The sequence below is a fragment of the Callithrix jacchus genome, chromosome 10 (assembly GCF_049354715.1).
Source record: "Callithrix jacchus isolate 240 chromosome 10, calJac240_pri, whole genome shotgun sequence".
In the NCBI taxonomy this organism is placed as follows: Eukaryota; Metazoa; Chordata; class Mammalia; order Primates; family Cebidae; genus Callithrix; species Callithrix jacchus.
Window position 1 is genome coordinate 70,739,630 of NC_133511.1, and position 16,192 is coordinate 70,755,821.

Below are 16,192 nucleotides of genomic sequence, written 5' to 3' on the forward strand. Positions count from 1 at the left end.
TTTTATATCAAAAGCACTGCACTGTGCGAGAGACTTTAATAATCCCCCATTATGGATTATGTCTGTCCCAGTGACAGATTCCTCTCCACCCCCACCAGTCTATAGCTTAAGCTCATCTCACAGCCACTCATCTAGAAACTGCATTTTTCTTTTACTCCTGTCCCTGGTTATAACTGTGTGGTTGGGTTTAGGCCAAAAGAATGTGAGAAATAATATATATGACTTCTTTGACATAAATAAAGTGTTTGAATTAAATTCACAGTGTGATGCTACTGTACACATGCAAGAAAATAAAAGATTGATAACACAAAATACTAGCAAGGATATGGAGCAGCCAGAACACTTAAAAATTGCTGGTTTAGCAATTTTTAATTGAACTTAGTTGTATGTCATTCTCATTACCCAAGCTTTCTTTATCTTGGCACTTTAAGTTCTTATGTTCAATATTACAGTAGGTTGACAATAGTTAATATATTGCACACTTAGTGCAATATGTTGCATACTTAAAAAGTAGCCAGAAGATAAGATTTGAAATCTTCTCAACATAAAGAAATAATAAATGTTTTAGGTTGTGAATATCCCAAACACCCTTATTTGATTATTACATGTTGTATGTATGCATCAAAATATCTCTACCACATAAATATCTATAATTTATCAATAAAAATCCAAAAAAATCCACTTGTAATCTTACAAATTGGTACAATCTCTTTTTTGCAAAGTCAGTATTCAGAAAAAAGTTTATCAATATCTATTCATATCAAGCTTAGGAACATCATATGATCTGGCAATTCTTATTCTATATGCATACTTCTTCAAATACAGCCATATATTATCAATACTGTGTAAAGTAATGCTCACAGCAACACTACTTTTGAAGCAAGTTGTTGTATATTAACTACCCCCCATAAAAAAGCATATAGTGTATAAAGAAATTGTAATAGTGTATTCATAAAATTGAATATCACAACACAATGAGAAGGAATAGCTCATTTTTATAAGCAACCATATCGATAAATCTTACAAACATAAAGTTGAGTCAAACAAATGAGTATTTTCTTCAATATTTCATTGATACACATTTCTAAAGAAGTCAAGGTCTCTTGGTAATAGAAATCAGGATAGTGGTTATCCAAGGTGGGTAGAAACAAGAAAATAAGTGAAGAATTTCTGCTGCTTGTCATGTAATGAAAGTTTCTTGGTCTAGATGCTTTTTTTGCCTCGGTCTGCCCATTATATGAAAATTCATGGCCAGGTGCAGTGGTTCACACCTATAATACAAGCAGTTTTCAAGGTGGAGGCAGGAGGATGGCTTCAGCCCAGAAGCTCTATACAAACCTGAGCAACATAGAAGGAGCTCCTCTATACAAATAATAAAAAAATAATTAGGTGGGCCTAGTGGCATGCATCTGTAGTTCCAGCTACACCAGAGGCTGAAGTGGGAAAATTGCTTGAGCTTGGACAGTTTGGGTTGCTGTGAGCCATGACCGTGCCACTGCACTCTAGCCTGGGCAATATAGAGAGATCTGAGCTCAAGAAAAAGAAAAAGAAAAGAAAGAAAATAAAAAAGAAAAATGAACTCTTAGGATCAGTGCACATTTCTAATTGTATCATACACTTCAATGAAAAGCTTAAAAATAAAAATTGAAATGTTAAAAATGAAAGAAAAGGGGATATAAGAAATACAGAGAAATTAGAAGTCAGTAATTACATGGAAGATTTAAATATTGACATATTATACAACGCTACTTTGTTTGGTTTGAAATACTTATTGTTTTATCATTATAGACCCTAAGTATTCAAATGGAAGCTGGTTTGATTGAATAATGGGTTTAGATGGAGACATTTCTGAATCATAGTTTGCAGGTTGTAATGTGCTTTCACTTCACCTCTTTCGGCAGCATCCCCTACACTGTTGTAGGTGGCCGTGTCAAATGGTGGATGTTTGTGGAAGGCAAGCTGAAAGAAAAGGTGTAGTTTCTATTTTAAGAAAAGAAATGAAAGACTCAAAATAAATTATTAATTTCTGAAAGGTAAATGATAATGACATCCTAAATTTAAATCTTTTATTCCAATTGAGTGATTTTTGTGTGTTGTGCTGTTGGATGACTTTGAACTGAGTAAAACAAAGTCACATCATGATAGTATAAGGGCGTCATTAAATAAAAGTTTAAAAAGGAGGATAGGCTTTCCTTAACAGAAGCTTGTTGCAGGAAATTTCACTAAAGTTGTCTGATATGGTTTAAAGTGAGTACTTAAGTGTCCTATACATTTGTTTATAAACATTACAAGAGCTTGAGAAACATCTCAGGGAGTACTAATTCCTACTTTATTATCTAGTTTTTCTTCAGGGAAAATTCCAGAAAAATAAGCTATTGGTAAACAAACAATTATATTAGGCTCCAGAGTTAGTATCTGCAATCAAAAATGTCAGAAAGATGTGTAACACTTGTTCTTTAGGACATCAAATTATTCTATGACTTTAATAATTAAACTAGTAAAGCATGGTGGTATAAGAATAGACAGAAAATAAGGATAGAAATAAATACACAAAGTTATGCAATATATTAAATGAAAAGAAACAGGATAACATGGAAAGATAATAAATTGCTTAATATAAACTCTAGCAAAATAAAATTTTATCTATTAAGTTTCCTCCGTTAAGCTGTATGATTCACTTTTTGCACAAAAAACGAAATCCAGTATGAATTAAAAATAAAATAAAATCATGTGACTTTAAGTAATTAAACTGGGGACTCATGTATTTTTTATATTTTTGGGTTAAATTTTAATAATATAACATGGGAAAACATGTACTTGAATTTTGCTTATGGAAGATTAATATACGGAAATTTTCTAAAATGAAATGACAATACTTACCCAAAATTAATATAACAAACTTTTTATACTGCAATTTCATTTCTATAAATGTATCCAGAAAATGTGTGTGTGTATGTGTGTGTGTGTGTGTGTGTGTACAGACACATGAATTTATTCATCAATTATGATACCCCAAACCATTGACTAGAACTCATAGGTCTAAAGCCATTATATTTATGAAGAAATAATTTCAATCATATTTCAAGTCTTGTTTTTGGAGCAGAACATTTTTACCACCTTATCCCCAATGTGCTTGGTCTTTACCCCATAGATAAAGGGGTTGAGGAATGGTGGAACCAGTAGGTAAAGACTGGACAAGGTGATGTGTACATATGATGGGATATAAGATTCAAGTCTGTGACTAAAAAATGAAAAAAAGGCAAGAAGATAGAATTGGAAGAAGACACACATGTGGGGAATACATGTATTAAATGCCTTATGTCGCACCTCTTTCAGGGGCAAGTAAAAGACTGTGATAAATATTTGAATATAAGAGAGGGTGATGAAAATGAAGTCAAGCCCACCAACAATAAAAGCCCCAAGGATACCATAGAACTTATTAACGTAAACGTCTTCAGTGGCAAGCTTCACAAGGGCCATGTGTTCACAGTAAGTGTGGGATATTAACTTGGTTCAGTAAAGTTTCAGACGACATTTTATAAGCAGTAGGCATGGAATTACCAGAATGGCAGGCCGCAATGTCACTCCAACTACAATATATGTGACTAGTTGTTGAGTGAATATTATAGCATGCCTCAGAGGGTAACAGATTGCTACATAGCGGTCCAGAGCCATGGCAAGCAGGACTCCTGATTCAATACCTTGAAATGTGTGGATGAGCCACATCTGAAAGAGGCAAGCATCAAAATATATCTCTGGCAAATGGAACCAAAAAATACCAAGCATCTTGGGCACAATGCTGGTGCTAAGTGAAATGTCTGTGGCTCCTAAAATGGCCAGGAAGATATACATGGGCTCACGGAGGCTTGGCTCAGAATTGATGATGATCAAAAGTAGAGAATTTCCAATCAAAGCAATGATGTACATAGCACAGAGTGGAATCCCAATCCAGCATTGTACAGATTCCAAACCAGGGATCCCAATAAATGTCAGTACAGAGGGCATGAACAAGGTACCATTTGTAATAGGCAGGGCCATTCAGGGGTCTTCTTAGGAAGGGAAGAAAGTTTGCCAAGCTGTGATTCTCTGTACTTTTATATATTTTATGCTTATCCAATCACAAAGTTATTGAATAGCAGAACTTAGGAGAGTCAACTCCATCAGCTTTTTTATCTTTTTTAAAAGAATGAAAAAATGCCAATATAGAGACCCACAGAAAGGTTCACCAGTATGCGCTTTAGCAAAATCATCCACCCACACTCAGTGTGAAGACGTTTGGACATCAGATCTGTGAAGAGACCAATATAATCAACCTGCTTAGTGGTGTTTTCCTTCTTTCCCAACTCCATTTTCTCTTTCATCTTCCAACCTGCTCATGTAAACCGGAAATATAAACATGTATAGTTGGAATTATATTTTAGACAGAGAAATACAAACATTTATTCTAGCTTTAGCCACAAGTTCTCAAATATAACATTGCTGCAAGTTCAGACTCCATTCAGTAGACAGTGGCAGTCACATCATTTTGGTGTATTACCATACCAATTCTGATACAGGAGACAAGTCGTATACACAGATTCCTGAGTTCATATAAGCACCCTAAACCTCTCACACCAGGATCTTTTTCACACATTGGAGGGCAAAGACAGATTTAAACTATTTATATGTATATATAAATTAAAAATTAAGGAGATTTAAGAGTACCTGGTTTAGGAGAAGAGGCACCTCAGGTTGTGTCAACAAGGGAACCATGAAGAAGATGTTGAAATAGTTAGAAGTCAAGTTAAGTAAGTGAGTTTGGAAACCTAGAGCTCCATATGGAGGCAGTGTTAACAGATATAACTCTTATATAGAAATCAGGATACTTACTGCTGAAGGAAAATAGAAAGCTGTATTTTTTTTAACTTCTGGGAAAGTTGACACAAGAAAAATATGATTGGATGAGACTATTTGAGAATTCTCCACGAGATTCCATGGGAAATAATTGAAAAACAAGTTGAGGTGGAAATGCCTTGGGAAGCAGCAGAAATACAGAAGCATCCAAAACAAAATTCTGATTGCAATATAAAGGCTGTGGCTGGGACACTTAACAATTTCTAGTAACCATATACCAGCAAATAACTATGGTTCAATTGCAGAGCTGATAATACAATATTATGCATCAATTTTTTTCTTTTATGTGAGTGCAGAGAGGTTATGCAAGTGATTAATTGTCTAGGTCTTAATCAAGATGATCTATAAGTTTTATAAGTGGCGTGTGCCAAGCATTTCTAATATTTCTCCATAGCCCAAGTCATCACATCCAAATACTATTCTATGTTCTTTCCTGGCTCCCAGTCACCATAATAATCACAGATTTAAACTCTGGAGTGTTTTGGAGATCATTATATTGTTAGAGCCCAGAAAACCAATATCCCTACATATAGCACTTTAACACTGTGAGCTAAAGAAGCAACCTCAGGGTTTCTCTGACATCCCCCAAACTTTCCTATCTATCCAAAGCATGGGATGAGTTTATTCTCTGAAGTTACCTTATTTGCCTAGAAACTAGACCCCTAAAGAGGAACACAATTGCCTTCAATCATTTCCCTGAAATTCATTAACTAGCAAAGATTAAAACTCATATTACAGAGGAAGACACTGAAAATTAAACACCACACCTGGAGCCCAGATGAACTTCATCTCAAACTATTGTCTCTTCTCAGGTTCCATTCAATATCTCCTCTCCTTTATAAAGAAGGATATATAAGCATTTGTACTTAATCGAGTTGTTAGGTAATAATTCTTCTTAGATTTCTCCATGCTTATGCGTGTTGATAAAAATTCGATGTCTTTTTCCTATTAATTTGTCTTCTGTCAATTAATTTTAACAGACATAGACTTGAACGTTCAGAGGGATGGTTTGAACTTCCCTACACACTCATGATCCTTCTCTTTTTCAAGTAAAACATCTGTGGATCTAAATTAACTCTCCAATAGTGGGATCCTAACCGCCCTTAACATTTCAGTCTTCCAAAGCAGATTCTTCAATTTATCATTATTATTCTTTAATTGTAGTTCATAGAATTTCAAAGTCAGGCTCTAACAAAAATATACTTATACTCTTCATGTTTATGATTTGGATTTTTTCTGGAGTCTACATTCAGTAACTGTACGTGTACTTCAAGATGTACTATTTACCTCCACTTTAACTGTTCACATTCCTAACTATAACTTACTCAATGTCCAGAAGCAGCCGTGAGAAGTGACTGGCACAGAGGAAGGTTGCTCTTTGCTGGTCCCAGCTATGAAATATTTGTGGCTTGAAACATAATTTCCCCTGATTACCAAAGTTTCATTAGCCTCTCTCTAATCCTGAGAGCTATTTTCGTTTCCCTGGGGCAAAGATGGAAGTTTAAATCCAGAGGAATAGATGCCATTTCTAAGGGTTATCTTCTTGCTCAATCCCCTGGGGGCCTGGCATACGGCCAGGAGATGGCAGCGTTGAAGCATCTTCTGTTAGTAAAACATGTTCCTGTCTCTCAGAGCAGCAGAGATAGGGTTTATATTGTTCTCACCTATGTGACAGAGAAAAGGGATACTAAAATAAGGCAATTCATCGATTGAGATTCCATTTCATCTCTGAACAAATTGGACAGCCTTATTGTATGCTTGGTAAGGAAAGAGACTTGAAACAAAACAAATATTGTATCTTAGATTTACTCTGACAATCAAAGGATTTCCAGAAGGCATTTCAGTGATCCAAGGAAGAAGGTGTGTGTTTGGAAGTGGTAGGCAGAACAGGGTTTAGAGCACAGTAATCCCTGTAAGGAGTAAGACTTGCTAAGAGAAAGGGAAGAAAATCAATTATGCACAGATTATTGTTGTCCTATTTTAAAAGACAGAAAATTAGGAAGACAGTCCTTCCTAGAAAAGTATATCATAGACTTTTTTTTAACAATCTCAATCCCAAGAAGTTCTCTACTCTTAAATATCTTTAATACAGAGTTTAATTTAAAATGCATATATGTTTTCATAGGGTTTTTTTTAGGTTTTTTTTTCTTATGTAAAATAAATTGATGCAGAAAAACACAACTAATGAACCTAAATGAAATGGATTAATTCCTGGAAGCATACAAGCTCTCAATATTGAGCCAGGAAGAAATTAAATTCTAAGCAGACCAATAACAAGTTCCTAAACTGAATCACTAATAAAAAACCTACTGACCAGTAAAAGCCCTGTACCAGAGAGATTAACAGCCAAACTCTACAAAGAAGTATAAAAAAGAGCTAGTACCCATCCTACTAAAATGATTCCAAAAAATTGAGGAGGAAGGACTAATCACTAACTCAATCTATGAGGTTAGATTCATTCTGATACTAAAACCTGGGAGAGACACAAGGAAAAAAGAAACCTTCAGGCCTATATCTCTAATGAACATAGAGGCAAAAGCCCTCAACAAGATACTAGCAAACTAAATCCAGTAGCACATCAAAAAGCGAATCCACCAAGATCAAGTATGTTTTATTCCTGAGATGCAAGGTTGGCATACACATAACAGTAAATGTAATTTATCACATAGTTAGAACTATAAGAAAAATACGTGATTATCTCAGTAGGTACAGAAAAGTTTTTTCATAAATTCAACATCTCCACATGTTAAAAGTCTTCAACAAACTAGGCATTAAAGAAACGTACCTCAAAATAATAAAAGCTGTCTGTTAAAAACCTACCCCCACCATCATACTAAACAGGCAAAAGCCAGAAGCATTCCCTTTGAGAACTGGAATAAGACAAGGATGCCCACTCTCACCACTCCTATTCAACAAAGTATTGGAAGTCCCAGCCAGAGCAATCCAGCAATCAAAAGAAACAAGAAACAGAAGAGATCCAAATAAGAAGAGGGGAAGTCAGACTATCTCTCTTCACCCACAATATGATTCTATACCTAGAACACCCCATAGTCTCTGCTCACAAGCTCCTAGTACTGCTAAACAACTTAAACAAAATTTCAGAATACAAAATCAGTGTGTACAAAAATGAGTAGAATTTCTACACATCAACAACATCCAAGATGAGAGCCCAATAAAGAATGCAATTCCATTCAAATTCCCACAAAAAGAATAAAATACCTAGAAATATGGCTAACAAGGGTGGTGAACGATATCTACAATTAGAATTAGAAAATACTGCTCAAAGACATCAGAGATGACACAAACAAATAAAACATTTCATGATCATGGATAGAAAGAGTCAATATTGTGAAATTGCCATATTTCCCAAAGCAGTTTACAGATTCAATGTTATTCCTATCAAATTACCAATGACATTTTTCAAATAATTAGAAAAAAGTTCTAAAATTCATATGGAACCCAAAAAGAGACTGAATAGCCAAAACAATCTCAAGCAAAAGAAAAAAGTTGTGGAGTCACACCATGTGACTTCAAACTATACTGGAAGGTTACAGAACCCTAGTACTGGTACAGAATTGGAATCATAGACCAATGGACCAGGTTAGAGAATTCAGAAATACAGCTGCATGCCTACAACCATCTGATCTTTGATAAAGCTGACAATATGAGTAATTGGTAAAGGATGTCCTATTCAATAAATGGTGCTGGGATAACTGGCTAGCCATATGCAATCCTCTGTATCTGTTACAGAGGATTGCATATGGCTAGCCAGTTATCCCAGCACCATTTATTGAATAGGACATCCTTTACCATATATAAAAATCAACTCAAAATGAATTAAAGTCATAAATGTAAGACCTCAAATATAGGAAATACTATCTGGACCTAGACCTTGGCAAAGATTTTATAATGAAGGTTCCAAAGGCAATTGCAGCAAAAAACAAAAATAGACATAACTCTATTAAAAAGCTTCTGCACCACAAGAAGAACCATCAACAGAGTAAGTAGAGAAGCTACAGAATAGGAGAAAACATTTGCAAAATATGCATCCAAGACAGGTATAATAATATCCAGAATCTATAAGTAATTTAAACAAATTGACAAGCAAAAAACAACTCAATTAAAATATAAGCAAAGAACATGAACAGATATTTCTCAAAAAAAGACATATATGGGGCCATGAAGCATATGAAAAAATACTCATCACTAATCATTAGGGAACTACTAAACAAAACCACAACGAAGTACTGTCTCACAGCAGTCTAGATGGTTATTATTAAAAGGTCAAAAAGTAACAGATGCTAGTGAGGTTGTAGAGGAAAAAAAGGATGCTTATACACTGCTGGTGAGAATGTAAATGAGTTTAGCCAATGTAGAAAGCAGTGTGAAGATTTCTCAAGAACTTGAAACAAAAATGCCATTCAACCCAGCAAGCCCATCACTGGATATATACCTAAAGGAACATAAATTATTCTACCAAAAAGATGCATATACTTGCATGTACATCACAATGATATTCACAATAGTGATGATATGAAATCAATCTAGATGCCCATCAATAGTGGACTCCATTAAAAAAGAAATGTAGTGCATGTACACCATGGAATACTATGCAGGCATAAAAAAATAAAAGGACCATATCCTTTGCAGCAACATAGATGGAGCTGGAGGCCATAATTTTATTTTTTTTTTTTTGAGAGAAGGAAAGAAAAAAAAAGGAGTGAAGGAGTGGAAAAAAAAGGAAGAAAAAGAGGGAGAGAGAATGGAAATGTTGCTTTATTCTAAAAAAATGGGTATTAATAATGGCCAATCAATATTTCATTTAAACCTATGAGTAGGTGTGATATGGCATTGACAAGAATGTATATTTTGTGTATTTAAAGTGGAGAGCTCTATAAATATTTATTAAGTTTACTTGTTCCGGATCTGAGATCGAGTCCTTGATATCCTTATTAATTTTCTGTCTCATTGAGTCTAAGTCTCTATGGATCTGGGTGTTAGGATTGTTAGCTCTTATTGTTGCATTGATCCTTTTGCCACTATATCTTTGTTGCTTTAAAATCTATTTTATCAGATATGAGAATTGCAACTCCTGCTTTTTATTTATTTATTTATTTATTTATTTATTTTTGCTCTCCATTTGGTTGGTAAATCTTTCTCCATCCCTTTGTTTTGAGTCTTTGGGTATCCTTGCATGTGGGTCTGGATGTAGCATACCGTTGGGTTTTGGCTGTATCTTTTGATTGGGGGATTTAGTCAATTTAAATTTAGGATTACTGCCCTTTGATGTTAACTGCCTATTTTATCCATTCATTGATGTAAATTCTTCTTTATGTTGATGCTCTTTACTTTTTGGTATATTTTTAGAAAGGCTAATGCTGGTTGTTTCTTTCTATGTGCAATGCTTCTCTCAGAAGCTCTTGTAAAGCAGGCCTGATGGTAAGTACTTGCTTGTTCACAAAAGATTTTATTTTTCCTTCAGTTGTTAAGCTTAGTTTGGCTAGATATGAAATTCTGGGCTGAAACTTCTGTTCTATAAGGATGTTGAATATTGGCCCCCACTCTCTTCTGGCTTGTAGAGTTTCTGCTGAGAGATCTGCTGTAAGTCTGATAGGCTTGCCTTTGTGGGTACCTGACCTTTCTCTCTGGCTGCCCTTAGTATTTTCTCCTTCATTTCAACCCTGGTGAATCTAACGATTATGTGCCTTGGGGTTGCTCTTCTTGAGGAATATCTTTGTGGTGTTCTCTGTATTACCTGGGGTTGAATATTGTCCTGCTTTGCTAGGTTAGGAAAATTTTCCAGAGTAATATCCTCAAGAATATTTTCCAGCTTGGATTCATTCTCTCCATCACATTCAGGTACACCTATCAAACGTAAATTTGGTCTTTTCACATAGTCCCATATTTCTTGGAGACTTTGCTCATTCCTTTTTATCCTTTTTTCTCCAATCTTGTCTTCTCGTTTTGTTTCATTAAGTTGGACTTCAACCTCTGTTATCCTTTCTTCTGCTTGAACAATTCAAGGGTTTAAACCTGTGCATACTTCTCAGAGTTCCCGTATTGTATTCTTCAGTTCCATTAATTCACTTATATTTCTCTCTAAGTTGTCTATTATCATTAGGATTTCGTCAAACATTTTTTCAGAGTTCTTAGTTTCTTTACATTGGGCTACAATATGTTCTTTTAACTCACAGAAGTTTCTTATTATCCATCTTCTGAAGCCTGATTCTGTTAATGGGATGCGCTTGTTCTACATCAAGTCTTGTTCCCTTGTTGATGAGGAACTGTGATCCTCTTTAGAGGGAGAGGCATTCTGATTTTGAATATTCTCAGCCTTTTTATGCTGGTTTCTTCCCATGATTGTAAATTTATCCACCTGTTGTCTTTGTAATTACCAACTTTCAAATTAGGTCTCTGAGCGGATGTCCAAGTTGTTAATTCCCAGGGCCGAAATATGAGCAACAGTGAATTAATGCAGGAACAGAAAACAAAATAACACATGTTCTCACTTATAAGTGGAAGATAAACTTTGAGTACACATGGCCACAAAGAAGGCAACAATACACATCAGCGTCTACTTGTGGTCAGAGGATGGGAAAAAGGTGAGGGTTGAAAAATTATTGGATATTACATTCACTATGGTGATGAAATCATTTGTACTTCAAATCCCAGTGATGTGCAATTTCCCATGTAAAAAACCTACACACATACCACCTGAACCAAAAATAAAGTTTAAAAAAGGAAAAAAAAAGAAAAGAAAATATTAATCAATCCCCAAAGGAAAAAAGAAAAATCTACAGGGTAGGAAAATTTAACATAGCTCTCTTTGTAGCTGAAAAAAAAAAAAAAACAATTAAATAATGAAGTTTTAAAATATAGACAAAGATCAAATTTACACACAGAATATACATTTGAATGTAAGAAATGGAGCTGTACCTTTATGGTCATTGACTTCGTGAACATTGCCTTATCCTAAATTCTAATCATAGTTCTTAAAGAATGAAATAATAAACATTTCCTAAAGAAACTAAAATACATTAGGAGATATTTTTACTATGAATATAAAAAACCTGCTTATCTTCTATTAAACTGAGTTGTTTGCCAAGTACTACATCAGGAACATAATCACTTCTCATTTTTTGCCAAATATATTATACAATTAAAAAATACATATATGGCATTATAACTAAAAAATCCATGTAACCCATCACGCTGTTTCTTGCAGGAAAGTTTAATACAATTGAATCACACTTCTTCTGCACTTCCACAATAATTCCCACCCTCCTTCCAGAGATAATCAGTATCCTTTATCTTGTGCAGATTCTCAGAAACTATGTGCACAACTTTATTTTGAGGCCAAGTCTCTTTTATACCTTAAAAAATGTAATATGAACCCAGATCTTCAGCATGGAACAATTTGACCTGGAAAGAAGACCAAAAGGCAACTAAGAAGCCATAGAGATCTGTGTGCTGACTGGGACCTATCTGAAATCAACAGACCAGGTGCTGCACTCCATGTGGAGAACACTTCAGCAGACTGGCTGGGGTTTCTTTAGCAGATAACACTGGACAGGGTCAACATTGTTATAGAAACTAGCAGTATTATTATGAGCTGTAATTGTCCTTTTTATTAATTACAGGTTTAAATGGATTGAAATGCCAATCCAGTCTAATTATGACATAAATTCATTTAATTTTTTTCCTTTAAGTGATGTGCATTTTAAAGATCTTTATTGTTTGCTTTTCCTCATACTCCAGAGAATAAATAAAACCATGTATTCATTAGGATATACAATGCGGTTTTTTTCTGATAGACCTATGTTGAAATTTTTCTTTTCAGTTGATTTTTTTCAATATAGGTGTTTTGTCTCTTTTCATTTAAATAATCTGGTGCATTTTTATACTTTGAAATGCATTTTTTCATTCATTTGTGATTAATCTACAGTTATCATCATATTCTGCTTGTTTCAGTTTCCGATTTAGGAATATCACATACTATCTCCATTCTTTATCCTTCATGTATATTAATTTTTCTGAAAGAATTCATATATTTGTGAAATTTTTTCTTTTGGGAGAATGACTCCTCATTAATTATACATTCTGCATTATTGATGCCACAACTAATGAAATATTTAATGCTCTAATGCTGAATTTAAATGATCACTTTAATTATTAAGCTTTGCTTACCTAATTCAACAATTTTTAATGTCTGCCTATCAGCTAACATGTTGTTTTACCTTTTGTCATTGTATTTTTGATTTTTTTCTAAGTATAGTTAATGTTTATTTAAACTTTATTTAAAAAACAAACATCATCACTCAAAGTTATTTCTACATTATTGACAAGATTTTCCCCAAAATTATATGCATCTGTTTGCCTCTTGAATGATATGATTTTTTTACATCAGAATGTTTTACTGTATTATTTATTTCTTTGACCATGCATCTTTTCAAAATTAGTGATTCAGATGACTCTGTCAACTTGAGTCTTAAAAAAATAAAAATCATTTGTCTGGTTCTAAGTCTTTCCTAAAGCCTCTATTCAGGAGGCGGTTTCTTATGTGCCAGTTCTGTGTTTAGTTAATATATTATTTCATGTTTGCATAATGATTATTTCAAGTCTTCACCTTTATTTTACCCTGATAATATTGGAATAAAATCTCTAGCGTACAGGTTTTCTGTAGGGTAAGACTGAATATTACCATAGATCCTCCAAATTTGTTGCTTTTGAATACCATTAATTGACACAAAGAAAATGTTTTTTGTTCATTATTCAATGTCATTTTTACTTATATTCTAAGGAATCTCAAGGATTGTCCTCTGTATTGCTGATAAAGGGTAATAAGATACAGTTTTTGTACTCAACATGCTTTCAGTGGGTAACAGAATGTGTCTGTATATTCAATTACAAAACAAACTTACAAATTTGAGTAAAACTCAAATTAGGTAAAAATCTTTAAAATTGTGTGATACCAGAAGGACATTTGATATGTAAGTCCAGATCACTGATTATATTTTCCTAAAAGTAATATTTATGAATATTCCTAATATTTTTCAATTTTTTTTTTTTTTTTGCATTTTCTCCTGTGTAAATTCCTCAGTGTTTCTGGTCATTGGTTGCGTTACATAAGTTTTATGTTGCAGATACTGGTATTACTGATTTTATATTTTTTTATATTGATAAGCATTTCAGAAAAAGTAGATAAATGATTCCAAATATATCAAAATAGAGATTCAAAGCAAATATCAAAAAGTGAGTAATAGCTAGAATTACAGGTATGTGTTGAGCTAGTGGTTTGAGAATCTTATCTGTGACTTTGATTACATTTAGGTTTTTACTTAGAACCAATCCTGAATCTCTATAAGAGTCACTAATGATCAAGTTACTTTTTTGAAGAAAAACACCCTCAGAACATGGTCACGAATTTGCTTGGTCTTCAATCCATAGACAATAGGGTTGAGAAAAGGTGGGACTAACAGGTATAGATTTGACAAGAGGATATGAACATATGGCGGTATGTGTGACCCAAACCTGTGTGTAAAGAAAGAGAAGAAGGCAAGAAGGTAGAACTGTAGGAAGACACAAATGTGGGCAATGCATGTATTGAAGGCTTTGAATCGTGCCTCCTTCTGGGGCAGCTGAAAGACAGCGATAAAAATTCGGACATAGGACAAGGTGATAAAGATTATGTCAAACCCCAGGATTGCAAAAGCAACAAATAGGCCATATATTTTGTTGACTCTGATATCTTCAGTAGCCAGCTTCACAATGGCCATGTGCTCACAATAAGAGTGAGAGACGACTGTAGTTCGGTAGTATTTAAGGCAGCATTTGATGAGCCCTATGGAAGGTATTATAAGAATGGCAGCCCTGAGTGTCACCCCAAGTCCAATATGAGTTAAGAACTGTTGGGAAAAGATGGTGGCATGTCTCAAGGGGTTACAAATGGCCACATAGCGATCTAGGGCCATTGCCAGAAGGATACCTGATTCAATTGCCTGGAATGAGTGGATAAGCCACATTTGCAGAAGACAGGCATCAAAAGATATCTCTGGCAAATGAAACCAGAAGATGCCTAACATTTTGGGAAGAATACATGTGCTAAGTGCAATGTCTGTTGCTGCCAACATGGCCAAAAAAATGTACATAGGTATATGGAGGCTTCTTTCATATTTGATTATAACTAAAATTAGAGAATTTCCAAGCACACCAATAAGGTACATGGCAGATAAGGGAATCCCAATCCAACACTGCACTGACTCCAGACCAGGAATCCCAATTAGTGCAAATGCAGAGGGCATGAAGACTGAGCCATTGAATGTCAGCATGATTTGTTCAGCAGAATCAAGTAGTAGATTTGCTGTTTCATCTTCTATTCTCTGTTGAGCCTTGATGAATTAAAAATAAAAAATATTAATTTATTTTAGGAAAATATATTTTAGTCATATTAGGAGTGTATCATGTTATATTTTTTATTCTAATTTTCTGTCTCCTTTTCAAAGTCACTGAAAGATACACACCAGCTTCTGTTTCTCCATGCCTTAATCATTTTCAGTGGGTAAATTTAAATGGATTAAATGGCTTCTTTCTGGTTCATGACTACTAGATCAACAGTATTTTATATTTGCTGCTCATCATATGTGCTTTCTCTGTGACCTAACAATTATTTAATGCAGAGCAAAGAACTTAAAAACTAGACTTCATCTATATTAGCCATAAAGAAAAGATCCACAGTGCTGGTAGACCATTCTGATCATAATCAAAAGACAAGTTTGACTGAAATGTCTTTTAGTTTTGCAATTCACTGGCTGCTTTTTTTTTTCAGGTTAGTTTTTTCATAGTCTGATTCTTCTCGTATAGACTGTCAAAATTCTTTCCAACTTAATTTTTCAATGTCTTTTCAAAACCTAATCACATATCTTATACCTTGTCCTGGGTATTCACTAACAAAATTAATTCCTTATTTTTGATTTGTGGATCTTTACTTCAGCAATTCCTATCAAATCTTGTTCTCTTCTACCATGCTCTGCCATGTACACATCTCTTGTTTTTAATATCAAGTGCCAACATCTGCCCTCTAATTTTTCATTACCTGGAAATAGGCATTGTTATCTCTATAAGCCTGAACAATCATCTCTTTTTAACAACTTGAAATCACATGAAACTCTCTAAGAATTGTTATTTCTTTTTCTTTACATAGAGTGCTATACATCTATACATCTTCTATCCACTCAAATACAATGATTTCTGTAGAGGTGAAGAATTTCTTTGCCACATTATTTTGCATAGGACTATTTCT

General features: G+C 34.2%; 2 protein-coding genes across 2 annotated transcripts; both read right to left on the reverse strand.

Moving 5' to 3' along the window:
* Positions 1–3,081: 3,081 nt before the first annotated feature.
* On the reverse strand, positions 3,082–4,038 carry LOC100387285 (olfactory receptor 52A4-like). The gene is given in 1 exon segment (XM_009007575.3): positions 3,082–4,038. A coding segment is annotated over 1 exon segment (957 nt).
* A 7,741-nt stretch (positions 4,039–11,779) lies between these two features.
* Positions 11,780–15,275, reverse strand: LOC100896161 (olfactory receptor 52A5). The gene has a single exon (XM_017977849.5). It carries the CDS (start codon positions 15,219–15,221, stop codon positions 14,271–14,273), a length of 951 nt encoding a protein of 316 aa, XP_017833338.1. The 5' UTR covers positions 15,222–15,275; the 3' UTR covers positions 11,780–14,270.
* Between the last annotated feature and the right edge of the window lie 917 nt (positions 15,276–16,192).

What these genes read in the sequence shown, in the direction of transcription:
- LOC100896161 (XM_017977849.5), bottom strand. Translation starts at nt 15,221, where the DNA reads ATGCTGACATTCAATGGCTCAGTCTTCATGCCCTCTGCATTTGCACTA.